The sequence below is a fragment of the Ictalurus furcatus genome, chromosome 8 (assembly GCF_023375685.1).
Source record: "Ictalurus furcatus strain D&B chromosome 8, Billie_1.0, whole genome shotgun sequence".
Taxonomy (NCBI): Eukaryota; Metazoa; Chordata; class Actinopteri; order Siluriformes; family Ictaluridae; genus Ictalurus; species Ictalurus furcatus.
Window position 1 is genome coordinate 21,291,792 of NC_071262.1, and position 18,400 is coordinate 21,310,191.

General features: G+C 37.0%; 1 protein-coding gene across 1 annotated transcript; it reads right to left on the reverse strand.

Annotated features, from left to right (window-relative positions):
• Positions 1 to 850: 850 nt before the first annotated feature.
• Positions 851 to 14,347, reverse strand: ndufa9a (NADH:ubiquinone oxidoreductase subunit A9a). Its single transcript, XM_053631428.1, has 11 exons — positions 14,222 to 14,347; positions 12,184 to 12,354; positions 11,332 to 11,429; positions 9,813 to 9,904; positions 9,578 to 9,719; positions 7,321 to 7,423; positions 5,117 to 5,187; positions 4,875 to 4,951; positions 3,691 to 3,786; positions 3,531 to 3,597; positions 851 to 1,138 (listed from the first exon to the last, which is right to left on the reverse strand). The coding sequence occupies exons 1-11, from the start codon at positions 14,274 to 14,276 to the stop codon at positions 968 to 970; spliced, it is 1,143 nt and encodes a 380-aa protein (XP_053487403.1). The 5' UTR covers positions 14,277 to 14,347; the 3' UTR covers positions 851 to 967.
• Between the last annotated feature and the right edge of the window lie 4,053 nt (positions 14,348 to 18,400).

Genomic DNA, 18,400 nt, shown 5'->3' on the forward strand with positions numbered 1-18,400 from the left:
GAACCCAGGACCCTGGAGCAGTAAGGCTGTGACCTTTCAGACAGAAGCCTAAAGGAATTTTGCTGGTTAATAATTTTGAAACACATTGCGCAAGAGACCAACTGTAGAACAGAAAGATTAAAGAAAATCTCCACCCTGAATCACAGAACCTGTTTATACTGAAATATTTCTGATGTGTTTCTTGATTCTAGTGTTCTTATGTTGATGCTGTATTTTCATTATTCCAGTGAGAATCTGTCACAGTTTTCCAGCAGCGTTCAACACCATGCTAATGAGAAATCCAACAGAGAAGTAGTGGAGATAGCAAACATTGGATCGAAAGTCCCAGAATGCAATGCAAAACTACAACACAGTAATGCTGAGTTATGGCAGAGACTTCTCTCGACTAATTAGCGATCTTCGAGATGAGGAGGTTGATGGTGTAGATGGCAGTATAAGAATTAAAGTTAAAAGCTTAGGAAGCTGATGTTTGAGCAGAGTGAACAGATGAAGAGGTGAGAGAGATGGACAGACTAAAGGACTTAAGTGCCGCTGCATCACAATCTTTGGTAGATGTGAAGCAAGGGATAAATCCCACTGCACCATTATTAGCTGGTAGTCGAACAGCATTGTGGGTAATATAGGAACAATTTGTGTTAGACCAGAAACTAGACCAACATGTTACTAAACTAAAAAAGTTAGATCCAGAATTTAGTCATAAAATGTTTTGCACAGTTACTCACAAGCTCATACATTGGGTATAAATATTGATAGTCATTCAGGGAGGATTTTCCCTTTATGGACACTTCACTTCACATTCAGTTTGTGAGCACTAAATTTCTCCTTTACTCACAACACAAAAACAGACAGCCCAAGATATGGGTCATCTTTATTTAATTATTTATGATTTATTTATGTACAGAGATGCAGTAAAACCAGACAGCACAACGTGTGAAGACGAGCAGAGGACTGCGCTCTGACTGACTGCTCAATATGGGACTGTTTTGGCAGGCTTGGTCTCGCTCAGCTCGGCCTCCAGGAAGCGGAAACGGCGATGACGGCGCAAGACCTCGATGGCTTTCTGCTCCACAGAGGAAGGAGTTATGCCCAAGTCCTCAAAGCCTGGCAGGTCAGGGTACTGCATGTCTGTTAAATGGAACTGGAAAGCAGAGCAGTGTCACAATAGTTAATATTGTAAAACTGTCTTACAATTTATTTCGAGAAGCACCACTAACAATTACTCATTCAGTCGTCCTTCAGTAAACAATTTAACCTAGTCAGGGCCTGCATCACAGCCTGTTCACCACACCTATGAGGCAGGAATAGCTCCAGGATGGGATGCCAGTCCATTGCAGGGCACCATGCACAAAATAATTTACAATGAGCCCCATGTATCAAACCATTTCCAGAATCATTTACACAAGACATATGGTATTCATGAATATCCAGAAAAAAAAAAAGTTCATATCCTACAAGAGCTCCTGAGTTTGTGTAAATGTATGCATAAGGAGATTCACTAATGTGAACCTCAATTAATCAGCTTTAAGTATAATAGTTGTTGAGCTACTGGGATTTAATTCTTATTTTATAATTTATTATTTTATTATGCTGTAAAGCATAAATCACTTATTTATTTCAAATACACCAGAGGTTCTCAAGCTTTTGTAACTAAAACCCCCACCAAGCCTCCCCTATCATGTGACATGCCACATGATGTATATATTTTACATGTAAATCATGCTGTATTACATTTGCGTTCTACAAACATTTGCATATGAACGATGTAAATTGGGATGAAGGGCGCGTCTCGTTATCCATGACATTGTTAAATCTCCGGCTCTCTGCCTCTCACTGAACAGAGCAGACCCAGAGAGAGGTGAGAGTGTAGCGGCAAAGAAGACCTCGCAGGACAGACCTGGCGACATTTGGAAAGTTGCTAAGGTTTGTCCAAAAAGATGCTAGGCGCTTTTTTTTTGGAAAAAAAAAAAAAAAAAAAAGATCACTAAAGGGGTCTGAAAACTGGCTAAGCTGGCAACACTGGTCTGTACTGACAGCTAGATAAAAGGCAGGCTAAGCTCCGCCTCTCCCCAGCAAAAAGAAAATACAGAGTGAGAGAGAACGCGGGGTTTTTCCATTTATGCACATTCTATTTGAAAAGCAATAAAATACACCGAGTACCCAAATGATGCCCCCCCCCTCCGATCTCTCTGTGCAGGAAGGGTTAGCATGTTTTAGGTATCTAACACGCTGCAGTACTGGACGATTTAGTGCATGCTGCGTTTAGTCAACATTTTGTCATTTTCAGCTTTCTGTGAGCTGTTATGGAGTTTTGTGGCAGTCACTAAACGTGAATTAGCTGTGCTATGAATGTGCTTGGTAAATCATGGCTCATTGGTGTTTATAAATATACGCATGCAAGAACGAAGAAACTCAGCGTTACTGAAACATTCGTGACCTCGGAGGGAATTATTTAGATTGTTTTGGCCTATGAAAACATTTTACACACAACTTTACTTACTGATTGATAAATAAGGCCCAATCAACCCACTGGCATGTTTTTGGGAGTTTGGAGGAGACCAGAGAACAGGGAGGAAACTCACATGGCCACAGTGAGAACATAATTTTGTGGTTGGTCATGTCTGCTTTTTTGGCATTTGTTCTGTGTAAGCAAGCATTTACCACTGACAATGAAAGACATCTTCAGGCTAGGCCAGGTGCATGGAAATCATATGGAAACGTCTGAACCCAGCAGGACCAAATTATTTACATGCCGTTTAGACACTACAGAAATGTGTCTGGAGACTATCATGAATTTATTGTATTTTTTTGCTTTAAATTCAAGTATTGCAGTTAATGAGTACATTTTTAATGCAAGACAAAATAGATTAAACATTTGTACCACATGAAGTCTAAATCTTTATACTTCTTTCTGGGGACATTGGAGACTTATATTACAGCTTGTAAAAGGCTCAAAATAGGTCTCCTTTAAATACTGCATGATATTTCAGGCGGGGTTGATTGACATTAATCCGTTGCTGAGTAATTAGAACTATTTACACCACAGCACTGGTAATTTCTAACTATAAACAGATTTAAAAAAAAATGTAATAAGTGGTAAAATCACTGCAATATAAGAGGAATAAAACACTATGGCACATGCTGTTGCCATTGGAAAATAATCAACTTCAGGGTGGTAAAATAACCGTGCATCACACCAGCCTGTTGTTGATTATGTCCCTAATGGCACACCCCATATGATTTATTCCTTATTTATACAATTATTTATCTTGTTTACTGAGGACTTGCCATTGTTGCTGGTATAATTAACAAAAATGTTGACTACATTTCAAGCCTGATTTAGTTACCGTTTACAATGTGGAAGTATGTGTTAAGCAAAGGAAGCAGCAGGAATAAAAAAAATAAATAATAAATTTAAAAAATGAATAATAATAATAAAAAGACTTCACTGCCTAACTTTTATTTTGTGCACTCCTAACTATTACGCAAGTACTTTGAAATCCTTATCATATCTCAGGCTCTGATATACATACCCGGTCCACTTTGTCACGTGTCGTCCACGGCTCAAAGGGATTCATCTCAAAGAATCTGACAACGAGACTAAAAACAAAAGAATCATATTTATTATAAATTCACGCACACATCAGCGATCATGACTGTTTGAAGACCATTTAAACAAAGGAAAGGGCTTACTGATACAGAGGGCGTGGCATGGGGTATGCCACAAATGGTCTGTGGGCAACAGCGTACACATACTCCACCAGGTCATGGAGTAGGTAGCGGTTAGGCCTGATAAAGAGCACAGTGTTGAATTACACACAGTTTATACAAGACGTTGTTACGCAATTAATCCCACCTATTTGCATGCTAAAAGGTAGCAAGAAATTCTATAAGCATAAGGAAGAGTCAACAACAGAAGAGAAGTCATGTTGTCCTTTCAGCCTTTGTGCTTTGTAATAATTCATTTCAATTATGAATCATCATATTTACATGTATGCTTAGGAAACTACAGCTTGTTTAAACATAGGTTTGAGTTTGGTTTTGGATTCTTCTATTAATTTAGACATTGGTTTAGAGTTAAAAATGGATCACCACAACGGGTCGAGCAGATTTTTCACCTTCGGCTCATACTGACAGAGCAAACAGCAGGTAGGACACTTCTTAAAAGCAGAACCAGTCTAGTGTTTAAATTATATTTCCCTTTTGACATTTACCAACTTCGCAAACGCAATGATATTACTGTTTGACCAAGATAACTGACAATGTTATCTCATAGTTTATCATGATTTTATAGAACAGTGTTGTTGAATTCTCGATTCTGATTGGTCAGAAAGTGTGCATTATTTCTTTTCTGTATAGCCGAAACAGCTGTGATATGAATGATATATATGGTTTATATTAATGCACTCGTTCTAATATGTTATTGTTTCTATAGTAACAGCTCACACACAGGGACTTAAAGAGCAATAATAAACAGAATCGAAGACTAATAATAAACAGATTTTTAAAAACATGTCGTTTAACAAAGTAAAATGAAGAATCAATGTGATGTTTTTGTTTGGAAATATATTTAACACTTATGGAAGGAGTCTCAAACGTCAGTGCTTTGTAACAATCATGTTGAGAGAGAGAGAGAGAGAGTTTTTTCTTCTAGAAACAAATCCTTTGCACTGTATGTAAATGTATTATTTGAGAAGCACACCACATTGCTTCACAAAGAAGAAACACACCCCTAACAACTCTCCATAAGTATTGTAAAGGTCAAAGGGGGTGATGCAAGAGTTGCGCTCTGAAGTATGTGTCAGCATTATGGATGACTGTGTTTGTGCAGTAATCTTTAGGTCATCAAAACTTAAATAATCGTGCTCGCCTCTTACCCTACTAATGCGTATGTTTTGCCGTTGGCATCAGGATCTTTAATGGCATTAACAATGGCCTTGGCCACATCCACCACCTACAGACAGAACAGAGAGGCCATGACTGTAAATACTGACCAAAGAACTGGTGTATCTTCAGTAAATCATGACTTGATTATGACAAACAAATCTGCGGTAAAGATTTCCAAATGTAGTCAATTAAAAACATTTTAATCAACAGAAAAAAAGTGTAAAGTACTCACGTGACAAGGCTGCTTAACTGTTTTCTTTCCCATTGCTATCAGAGGGATGGCCTTGCCAAACCAACGCATGTCTGCGCGCACACACACACATTAACTCCAAAAGCAGCAGATAAAGTTTTATACTATTTTGACTATAGCTAGGCAATATGACAAACAGGATTCGTACAGATTCTTCATAATGAAATTCCAGGATTTTCAAGCACTATTTTTTGTTTTGTTTTCAAGGACTATACAAGAGGTGTCCATCCATCCATTTTCTGTACCACTTATCCTACAAGGGATAGAACCTACAGCAGGAAAGCAAGATCTTGTGCTTGTTGGGCAGTACGGGCCACGCTCTTCTATGCAAAGTTGGCAAGGTTTGCCCAAAAATTCACTAGATTTGTCAGTAGGTGCTTTTTTGAAAGGGGGAAAAAAAAAAGTCTGAAAGTCTAAAGGGGTCTGAAAAGTGGACCGCCGCTGTCTCTGTCACAATGAGTGAGTGAGTGAATAGCGGGAGGAGGGGCTGCAGTGGGGTGTCATATTGAGTGAATGGATGTATTTGTTGTATTTGTGTTCAATCGAAAATAAACGTATTAAAGTTTTTAGCGATTTTGTATTTATTGACTTTTTATAATTCAAGTACTTTTTAAGCACCACTAGATAAAATGGCTATTTTCAAGGTTTTCCAGTACTTAAGTTTCAAAAAGCCAAACTCAAGCACTTCAAGCACCTTGTACGAACCCTGGACAAAAATCAATCTTTTGAGACATCATGTGCATCATGATAGCTTTATATAAGGCTATTATTTATTTCCTTTTTTTTTTTTTTTTTTTTTTTTTTTTACAAACTTAAGTTAAATTAGCTGATTACATGTTAAAGTTTTGTACTGGTTAGAATATTTAATACTGTAAAATATTAATGTAAACAAAAATTGTTTTAAAAAAATTTCCCCTCCTTTTCAGTGTTAAATTTATTTTCTATTGATAAAAAAAAACCCCAACACTACCATCATATCATGATGCATTTCATATCAAAGAATTGTATGTACACATCATGTGATGTGTCATATCTCCTACCCATAATTTAGAGTTTATTTAACTTAGCTTGTGTTGAAGATATTTATTACTCAATAATCCTCATAAGTAATCGCTTAGAGCTGAATTCAGAGTTGATGTAAGTGTGAGGAATGAGAAAATAATGTGCAGGAGTGTGTGATATAAAATACTATTTTACTTGCTGCCAGCCATTTAAGAAAGCATTACAAGAAGGATTGCAGATGGCAAATTGCCATGAACACCATTTCGTGTTAAGTTTGTGCCAAGTTTAAAATCAATGTTTGCCATCTTCTTGTGCATATACGTGATCCTAGAATCTAAAATTGTCTCTTAAATTTATCCTACATTGTATTGCAAAGAACTGCAAGAACTTTTTTTTGTTTTTTCAAGGTGGTCTAGATGAGGACTAGAGAAAAACCTGGCAGCCTCTACAATGTGAAGCCATCAAGATTAAGCCTGTATAACTTTGTTATAAATATATATCTTTTGAAATTAAATGGAGTTGCAACCACTAACAGACAAAACTGATCTAATCTGATGATAAAAAAAAATAGTCGCCAATGAATTTCATTATCGCTTAGTTGCATACACCATCACTTCACAGAACAAGTTATTTGAATCAATTAGTTTAGCAGTAGTTAAACTTAGTAAATATTTAATGTATACATTTATTGTATTCATGATATGTTTTTAATGTGTTGTGCGTCACGTTGACAATTTACCATACTGCTTTCAGTGCACATCAAAATGTGCTGGGAGTCGATTCTTTTAAGAGTCGATTCCCTGATTCCTGGCATCAAAAACTAAAAGTCAACTTCAAAGCTTTAGTGTCGATTGCACATGCAGAAAATGATTCGCTTCAAGCGAACACAGGAAGCAAAAGGCATTTAGCATCCAAGTGTTTCCGTTATCGAGACAGGGGAGTATATTAGGTTAGTTGGTGTCTTTGAGAAGACAGATTATCCGATAAATGTCAGTAATGTTGTACTGTAGTTAGAAATTTGTTATTTAATGACGTCAAGTTAACAGTTTTGTAATATTACTTCTTAAAAATTAAAATACTCCAACTAACCCATAAATAAAATGGGGAACAAAGCCCAATCTAATCCCAACAGGCTGTTATAGATTCTGTTTTGTGAAGCACGAGATGGACTACAGGACACATACTAGCAAAGTGGTTGAAAAAGCGATCTTCTCTTCCGAACAACTCCGACGGCTTCATGATGATGGCATCTGGGAACTCATCCCTCACAACCGTCTCCCCGACAGCCTGATCAACACAAGTCAGAATCACTTACTGCTCGTCATTTAAATGAACAGTTCAGCAAAAACTAGTTAGTGATGTATCGTGCAATACTGTGGCTTGCTTACATGGTTCGCTTTCTGACACTGTGGGCAACAATGGTTGTGTGTAAAAGTGGAAAAACAGACATTGCAAAAACTGCTAAAAACAGCAGAGGCTGCCATCTTGAAGCTGAATCACCTACTACTTAGCTCACAGGTTAGTGGGTTTTAGATTTTCAGAGTTTAAAGGTGATTTAGATGGAAAACACACACACAGTCATGTGGAAAATGTAAGTAAACCCCATGGAAATTGTCGGCTTTTTTCCCCACATATTTGGAGAAGCAAACATTCGATTATCTTTGCAACAGTGCCTATTAATGAAGCGGATATACTTGAAAAAAAACCACAAGGGAAATTTGCTTTTTCAATAATTTATTCAACAGAAATACCAATAGATGTGATATTCTTCTGTGGAAAAAGTAAGTACACTCTTGGTCTCAGAAGCTAGCATTGCCCCCTTTAGCAGAAATCATTTCTTGTAGGCGTTTTGACCACCAGGCTTTCTGGAATTTTTGACCATTCGTCCAAGCAATATTCTTTCAGTTGCAAGTTGTTTGAGGGTTTTCCTGCATGTACTGCCCGTTTGAAAATCCCCCCCAGTACATATCAATGGGATTCAATTCCAGGCTTTGACTAGGCCATAATCCTTCATTTCTTCTTTTTGAGCCATTCCTTGGTGGATTTGCTGGTGTGCTTAGGATCATTATCCTGTTGAAAGGCCCACTTTCAGTTCAACTTCAACTTTTGGATAGATGGCCTCACATTCAAAGCTGAATGAATGCAAGCTGTGCAGTCCCTGAGGTAGTGAAGCAACCCCAAACCATAACATTTCCACCACTGTGCTTCGCAGTTGGTATGAGGTGCTTCTCCTGAAAAGCTGTCTTCGGTCAGCGCCAAACATTTTATTTATTTGATATTATTATATAATATAAAAAAGTGATTCTATCATTTTATCAAACAATTAATATTTAAAGTCCCTGTGAAGTGCCTTGACACGATGGACACGAGCCCAATCAATAACAATGCACTGGACAACTCAGATTCTAGAAAGCATTTGATTGGACAGAAAATCTGATGAGAAGCTGAAGTGCAGAATGATGTCATCAAAATTGTTGATCCGTATTGGTGGTAGAGAGAGAGTGTAAATTTTGAATGCATATCTCTTCTAAATGTGAATTTTGCCTTTGTTTTGGAGCACACAAGCTTATAGATAACCTTACGGCTAACACATTCGTAACCAAACAGTCATGGGGAATTTACATGACATTACTAAACCTAAAAATGGGCCTTATTTATCCATCTTTTGTAAATAAACACATTATTAACGTGTAAACATTTGAACCATAGAATGATAAGTGTAAATGTTTTTGTAAGGCAAGTGAACTAAAGATTTTCACTCAGCCCAATTACCAAGCACATTCACAGTGCTGATGATTTACTTTTGACTGATGCCCACAAAACTCCATAAAAAGTTCACGGACTGATTTGCAATTCTCCTTGTATATGAATTTATTCAAACTCAAAAAATTGGTGCGGCTGTGGCTCAGTTGGTAGAGCGGGTTGTCCACTAATTGTAGGGTTGGCAGTTCGATTCCTGGCCCACAGGACTCCACATGCCGAAGTGTCCTTGGGCAAGACACTGAACCCCAAGTTGCTCCCGATCGCAAGTTAGCGCCTTGCATGGCAGCTCTGCTACCATTGGTGTGTGTGTGTGAATGGGTGAATGAGGCACAGTGTAAAGCGCTTTGGATAAAAGCGCTATACAAGTGCGCCATTTACCATTTACGAATAAATTTGTTCGTATCCAGCTTGATAAATGAGGCCTAATGTCTTAAGACAAAGTGTGGGTAATTTAAAGGTCATAACCATTAACCTCATATCTCAAGTGCAAAAACAAAGACCCAGTCTCTAACGGTTGGACGAAATTTGGAGTAAGAGAAAAATTCTGGACATGCTATTCATTATAAACAGCACTAGTACAAACTCCACAAATGTGCATCTATTGCGTCATTATTTTTCCTCACACTATGGAGAAAGTTCTGATCAGAGTGGTGAAATCGCATGCATCATCCACTGTACCTTATTTCTCAGGTATTTTGACGGGCTGCGGATGTCTGCGTTGAGGTGCGAGACGTGGATGAATTTTGAGACTCCAGCTTCCCGTGACGCCTTTGCAATCTGCTGAGGGATAGTCACGAACACGTCCTCGTACTTGTAGTTGCTGCAGAGCGCAAAACAGCATGTATAGCAGACTTCACCTCATCTCCAAAACATTGCAGCCAATAAACATACAACATCCAACATCCCTGCATACCTGGTCTCCCACTCTCTTCCCACCAAGTTGATCACAACATTTGAATGAGCTATTGCTCTTTTGATTGATTCCTTATCCTTCACATCCCACTCCTGAAAGATAAAGCAGGTATGAGGTATACTGATACAAAGGTGAAAGGATGATGTTGGACTGACACGATGCCATAAGTGCACACTACACGACTTTCAAAATCTCACAATCGCTGACCATCTCACAATACACGACTTGTGATGTAACTTTGCATTTTCTGTCTGTAGCCATGACTAAATACCATTCTGTAATTTTCAGGTGTAGTCAGAGGAAAAAAAAGGTTCTTACATTTTAGATAACAGCATTAAAAACATGCTGCTGCCACCATCAGGTGAAAGGAAAAATTGCAGTGTGTTGGCCACCTATTATGCGATCTAATAGAGAAGCCGCAGACCAATTAAACCATCAGTCTGAGAGATGCATTTGACCCAGGGGTCAGACTCTGGACACACCTTCTCTAGGTCATCAAACATGCTTGGCGAACACTCAGAGACTAGTCCTGTCACATCAACTACTTTTGTTGGACGACATTGTCCCAGAAATAATTGCGATAAACAACTGTCATTTCAATACCATTTCATTCCACTGATATAATGATAATACAATAACATAACATAATAATTCTTAAGAATATTCAGACAAAATAATTTGTCTTCTGATGAAAACAGCAACAGCATTTTAGTAGATGAGAAAAATTAAAATCAAACATTCACAGATTTTATATATTAACTTAAACATGTATCAACAAAAACATGTGAAAACTGCCAGAAAACTGTTTCTCATGAAATAATAACATTACAGTGAGTACACTACTGTAATACAATATTGTGAATTCTTTATGCTTTAGTTATTTGTTGTCCGTGTTTTAGTGCGTTGTTATGGAACAACGCGACTTACTGTTCTACCTAGCGCTTTACTTAAGTTCAAGTTCACTTGTGCATTCGTGTCATTTTGTGCAGAAGTGGGTTGTAATATTAGGTTTATGTTGTGTAAATGTCTGATTAATCTTATATGTGTATAGGATGTGTTTAGGTGAGTTCATTAACCCGCTAGTAAAGCGCTTCAGTTTAACGCTGTTCATTCACTGTTCAGCTTCAGCACACACGGCTTAAACGACTCAATCCCTGACGTTATTAATCACGACTGGATTATTTCAAACACTAACAAGTCTTACTAGATTTTTCTTCTTCAATAAACATTGTTAGTGCATTGTTAATAACTTGCGTGTCGTTTTTTTTCAGCAGTATATTTCAATTAAAATCTGAGCTAGTGCTTGCTACACAGAAAAAATGATTGATGTCATGTCCATATATCGTATGATAAGACGATAACATGATTACCATGTCACAGAGGTAGCATGCAACAAGTAGTCACCAAGCCTGGAGCATGCGTGTGAAGGGGGGGTGCAGTCACAAAGAACCAAAATTAATTGCAGGGCTAAAACCGTGTAGTGTGCACTTGGCTTTAACACAAAGTGAAAAGAATGTACCATGAAGATGATCTGGCCAAGATCGCCCATGGGTCTGAGGTACATGAGATCATACTGGTCACATCGGTGGGGAATCACGATCTGAGAGCCGATCCGTCCTGAAAACACGAAACAAAGAGTTATTAATGAAGCACTTTACATCATACATGCACAGCCAATAAATGAAATACTTTTTAACCAAATCTACTTGTCTGATTGCTACAATCAATCATTACCACTTGTGTCTCATCACTGTCGAATTCTTAAAGGCGCTGATTAATTTTCCAAAAAAGCAGCGTTGGCAAATCACAAGTTTTTATTAATGCACTCATTTTAATATACTTTATAGCTTCTGTAGTAGCCAAAAAGATTTTTTTGGCTTACTAACGTCAAGAATGAAGTCAAGTGAAGGAACAGCTGCCTATAGCTGCTATAACATAAGTGACTTGAATCAACCTGCTTCATGGACATTCCACAAAATTGCATGTAACTATAAAGTAATAAAGTATGACGCTCTGGTGTAAGGGGAATAAAACACTTCAGACGTGCTGTTATTGGAGAATAATCCACCTTGAGGTGGTAATGTCATGCCTCACACCACCTTGTCATCACAGAATATACAGTATTTTTGTTCCCTAACTCAATAAACATGTTTTTTTTTCTTTTATCTCCAGTCTGTAGCTTTAACTACATTACATGATATGAGCATCTGTAAAACCTAACATTGAATGGATTAATGGATGCAAACTTGTGCACTTAAACAGGTTGCATTTTACAGGGACTCTTACATTAATTTATTCTCTGTTGCATGTTAGTGCAGGAAATAAGCGTTACAGGCCCACAACTGCCAGGACACTTCTGTTACACACTCACCAAGTCGATTGACAACATATCGGCCCAGAAAGCCAGTGGCCCCGAACACGGTGGCCGCTACTCCGCTGAATGAGGAACGACCCCCTTTGCCTTTAGGGATGAGGGCATGGTGGATCTGTCTGTGCTGGATTGCAATAGGCCCAGCAGCCAGCACCGCAGGAGAGCAGGCACCTGTACAAGAGGGTAGGCAGAAAATATTATAGAAATTAGAAATGGAGTGACAAGGTGTGTCAAAGTGTGCAAAATACCTCATTATAAATGAACTACTTACACACAACATGTTACCTGCTCCTCTCTAGCACACCATACAGTCAGCTTCAGAATTAGTCACGTTTAAAGGGAAAGGACAAAAATAACTTCATAAAATAAACAGTACTCATCTCCCTTCTGTGTGCCAAAACTCTACACCTCTAAATTACCGTAAAAATAAATGCAAGCAAATAGACTTCCTTTACTGGTTAAAAAAAAATTAAATTGTCACTCATGAAAACATGTCTGCCTGAAGGTTAAGGAAAATGACGTTGCGACACCTGTTGTATTTTTATTTGTTGTGCATGCCGTATGTCAATACTAGACTTTAAACCCCTTTACTGGTTTTTAAAAAAAAAAAAAAAAAAAAAGGCATATATCCACTTTCCCCTCACACTAACTGTGAGCTAGTGTTTGGCAGAATTGAGAGCCGTCAACCAATAAGACATGAGTACTTCCACGTATATTCCTGTAAACCCTGTCTGATTGGCCTCACCTTCGTTCAGTGAAGATATAAAATCACAACACCGCCGTCTTCTTTTACTGACATTCAGTTACGAAGTGACAGACTGCTCCAAGTGGAGAATTATTCGGGGCTAAAGAAGAAAATCCGCAGTGGCCAGGTTACGCCCCTGATGCTGCATATACACCATATGGCAAAAAGTATGTAGAGAAAATCTGAACATCACACTCATATGTGGTTCTTCCCCAAACTGTTGACACAAAATTAAAAGAACGCAACTGTATAGAACGTCTTTGTACGCTGTAGCATTATAATTTCCCTTCACAGGAACTAAGAGGCCCGAACCTGTTCCAGCATGACATTACCCCTGTGCACACAGCCAGCTCCATGAAGACATGGTTTGAAAAAAGTGCAAGAATTCGGGTGTCCTGCACAGAGCCCTGACCTCAACCCCACTGAACACCTTTGGGATGAACTGGAGCCTCCTCACCATCCCAACATCAGCACCTAACCTCACTAATGCTCTTGTGACTGAACAAACACAAATCCCCACAGCCATGCCCCCAAATCTAGTGGAAAGCCTTCCCAGAAGAGTGGAGCTTATAATAACAGGAAAGGGGGAATAAATCTGGAATGAGATGTTCAACAAGCACATATGGGTGTGATTGTGAGATGTCACCAAACTTTTGGCCAAATTGTGTAACTTCCAAATTTGAACATGACAAACAGCTTGTGTTCTGAATTGAAGAGGGAGGGTTATTAATATTAGTCCTAACATGGTTTGGAATTGTTTTATTTAACCATCTCCAATAGCGATTTGGGAATCAGTCTAGGTAATACAAATGAAGTAAGAGGATCTGTAAGGTCATGTGAATCAAAATATGCGGTAAACACTTTAGCCAACTGTTTTTAGGTGCAAGAATACAAGAATATAATTTCTGTGTGATGTAAAGCAGCATCATAAACTCTAAACTAGCGGAGATAACCGACAGCTATAGCTATGAACAGGAGCTCAAATAATCTTAATAACAATTTCGGTAAGATAAGGAGCTAGCTAATGTTTTTGTCATTGAGAATTTTGGAGTGAATTTTATTTTATTTTATTTTATATAACGGTTATTATTATTCTATCATTATTTCAAACTGTGGTTAACATCACCGGCCTCGAGCTCGAGCGGGGTCATGCTATAAACTAAAGAGGACAACAGTTAATCTTAAATAACTCCTGACTTCAACACGATCATCTCTTACTGCCTTTTAAAGTGACAACGTTTTATTCTGAAGCTTCATTATAACGCATATTATCATTTTTTATTAAATACTTACTGGAAAGCCTGGGAAGGACACTCACAGGACGGCTAACCCAAACGACAGCCGCCATGTTTACGAACCGTCAACCAAACTTGGGATACTGTTCCCTACCCGTATTCAAACTAAACCCGCCTACTTCACTACGTTTTGTCAATTCGGTATTACATCCTGCTCTGTGATTGGCTCGGTTTTGACGTCTCCGCGTTGAACACTTGTGATTAGCCAATCTTAGCGTGGAAGGCGGGATTTATTGAAATAAAGGTGGGGAAAAATGCCCCACCAAAACGGGATACGGCAAGCGCAGAGGGACAAAAATAAGCCCCTAAATGTAGTTGTCATAAAATAAATAAACAAATTAATAAACGAATTAACTAGTAATCTAATTATCTTTTATAAATATACTAAAGTAGTCGTGCTGCAAGTGTAGCTTAAAGCCAAAAATTGTTTATTTGAAGCTGTATAATATTAATTTGATTAAAATTATTTCTGTGGATGAGGTTCTGACAAACAGTGCACAGTGACAGATGATGATTTACCTGATAAAACGCCCAAAAACTAATAATAAATAATATTTGAACCATGCTGTTTGTGTGCTTGTGAAGTGTTTAGAGTATATGGTGTTTACAGTAGGTGGCTGATATTATCAGATTTTACTGAAAGTATTATTTTGTATTGGAATTTTTTAAATGCAAATTTATTTATGCAAAATAAGGCTTTGTCTGATTAAATATGTGCAAAACTGTGTACTTAATTAAAGCAAACATACAAACAAACAAAAATCTAGTATTTGGAAGTTAGAATTAAAACATTTACTTTACATCTGAAGTTTCTCAAGAGGAAGAATTTTACTGGCAATTTTGTTGGAAAACAAGTTCTTTATTGTTTAACCAAGAAAACAACATCATTCAGTTATCAACATTTGGGGAAATTCCTCTGCAATATTGTTCTAAATATTGATATGATACAAGGAAACTAGTAGATAGTAAAATGGTCGCAAGTGGACAAAAAACAGTGAAATACTATAAAACTGATGTGTTATAGATAGATTATAGATATGGAACTTATCTATAAATCTGAAAAATAACAACATTGATATCTCTACCTGTAGTGTCTTGCAATAAATACTGTAAGTATATCTAAGACCACACACACACAGCCACAAACTTCCCTACCTCATTACACTACAGTGCCCTCCACTAATATTGGCACCCTTGGTAAATATGAGCAAAGAAGGTAGTGAAAAATTGTCTTTATTGTTTAACATTTTGATCTTTTGTTGAAAAAAAATTCACAAAAATATTCTGCTTTCATGGCTATCAAACAACTATATATATATATATATATATATATATATATATAAAACTTTGTTAAATATAGGTGTGCAACAATTATTGGCACCCTTATGCTTGGGATCATTGTCCCGTTGGAAGGTCCAATGATACCCAAGCTTCAGCTTCCTCACAGAGAGCAGGACATTTTCTCCTAGGATTTCCTGATACTTCAATGAATCCATTTTGCCTTCCACACGCTGCAGGTTTCCAGTGCCAGGGGATGCAAAGCAGCTCCAGAGCATCACCGAGCCACCACCATGCTTGACTGTGGACAGTGTTCTTTCTTCATTCTTCTTCCTCCAGACATACCGCTGATACAGCGTGCAGAAAAGTTCCAGTTTTCGGAACTTTTTTGCACAGAACAGAATCCCAAAACTTCAGTGGCTTATTTATATGATTTTGAGGGGTTGAATAATTTTGAGACTGGAGAAGTCATTATAAATTGCATTTTCAGTTGAGTTTGGGGAAACCACTTGAAGCATTTATTGTGTTGAACTATTTCAATTGCTTTTGTTTGATTTGTTCATTGAAAACAGCTGAAAGTCTGTACATTTTGACAATAAACCTGATTTGCAATGGGGGTTGAATAATTTTGATTGCAACTGTATGTATTTTCTGCAAAATAATTATATTTGTTGGAAAGGCAAATATTATCACTCTGGGTGGAGTGCATGTTTCTGAGTAAATCTCATCGAGAGTTTATCTTGTTTGTGTAGGATTTATGCATCCGGGTGACTGTCAATGTGGTACTTAAAACTGATCACTACTCTCTGATCCTTTAGGCTACTTGCTCAGGCTACAGTAAGCTTCACTTCCTATGGCTATGCTCATTAAATTTGGTGGGACAAAACTTCACCAAAAAGAATAGCAGACATTCCACAATTAAATGTAAATGTATTAAAATGTGATGTGTTGCTCTATAATTAATAAAAAAACAATCATAATGGCAAATTGCTGTGGTATGAGAAGAATAAAACACTTCAGGACACGCTATTATTGAAACTTCAGGGTGGTAAAAGTAACGCTGCTTGTCACACACTAAAGCCATTTCTGCCCCAGTGTATGTTGGTGCGATGATTTCATTTATCTAAGACCATACCCATCCTCAACCTTCCTGTTTGAAATTTTTAAGACGTAAATTAAGATAAGAATAGATACGATAATAATATCACAATATCAATGTCTTAAAAATTCAGTCATAATAAAAGCAGCAAAGGGCAACAGATAACTGTATATTTGCAGAGTCCTTTGAACAAAGCAATCCAAACATAAAACAAAAAAAATGTATCTCTATAAAATGTTTATTTACCTCATAAAAATAAAACAACTATATTTCACAAATGACACCAAGTCGTATTTGGAAAGCAAATAGTGTGGCTGAGAAGGCAAACATAAGAGTCTACACATCTGAAAGTGATAAATCATCGTAGGATAATATTTGTGTTTGTGAACCTTGCTCTCATTCTAATTTAAATACAATATGTAAAGCACACGGTCGCTAATGGCAGTGTTTGACTTTAGTAAAGCATCAGTGTAATACAGACAAGCAAGTTTAGAGGTCGTCCTGATTTACAATCACTGATACAAATATCAACCATAAGAGAAAGAAAAAAAAAATTAAAAGCTGTAAAGCTCTCTTCTTTCCTCTATAATACTTGAACAGGATATAAACAAGTAAAACCTTGTCTAATTATATATCAACTGATGGCATACACATCTAGTGCATGGCAAAAAAAAAAAAAAAAAAAAGATACATAAGTATTTTATTTATATATATATATATATATATATATATATATATATATATATATATTTTATATATATATATACATATATATATACACATATAACATACAATCCACATACCGATATTAATAATGAAATACTGTTGTACTAAACTATGTTACATTTTCAGTGCATTTCATTACCTTCATCATTCTTAATATCATTATTACAATTTCACAATACTTCCGTTATCATCATCATCATCATCATCATTCAGGGATGGACAAATCATTACGATAGCCAAAACGTACAGGCTAACATAATTTAATCCCAATGTACTACAAGCTAGTTAGCTATAGAAAATAAATGAATACTCAAATTCTCAGGGAGATGAAGATTCTGTGTTATATATTCCTCATCCTTTCTCAATGTCTTTGATGGTCATGTTTTTATTTTCACCTGACGTGCTATTAGCGTAGTTATACAACAGTTGTATGTACTGTTTTGTCTTTTGCTCTGGTTTATCATCATTTGACATGTCTAACTATGTGTTGCGGATTTATAAAACAACTGTACAATTGGCCAAAAGTTTGTAGACATCTGACAATCCCACTCCAGATTTATTCCTCCTTAATTATAGTTATAGTTCCCCTTGTTAGGGAAAGCTTTCCACTAAATTTTGGAGCATGACTGTGGGGATTTGTGTTCATTCAGCCACAAGAGCATCCACCATGAAACATGAAGCAACAAAAAAAATCATGTTACATTTAAACATACTGTACATATGCATTCAAAGTGCACAGAGTAAAATGAGCTGCTAACCCGCTGTCTCCCAACAGCAGCAGTTTGGCAATCCTGGGATTTGAACTCACAACCTTTTCAGATGGAGGCCAATTACTTCCACATCCTGTAAGTGCTAGTTAGATTACAACTGGGTGAGTGTGGAAAATAATCAGAAAAATACTTATATTTTAAATACTTAAAATCTTATATTTTCTTATTACCTATTTTATATTGCATATGATTCATTTTATAATGCTGGTCTTTATGTAACTCGGAGATGCGACTATGAATTGTGGTCTACGTGTAAAGGGCAAGTTGACATAAGAAAAACAAGTTCATTATTATCAAATAACCT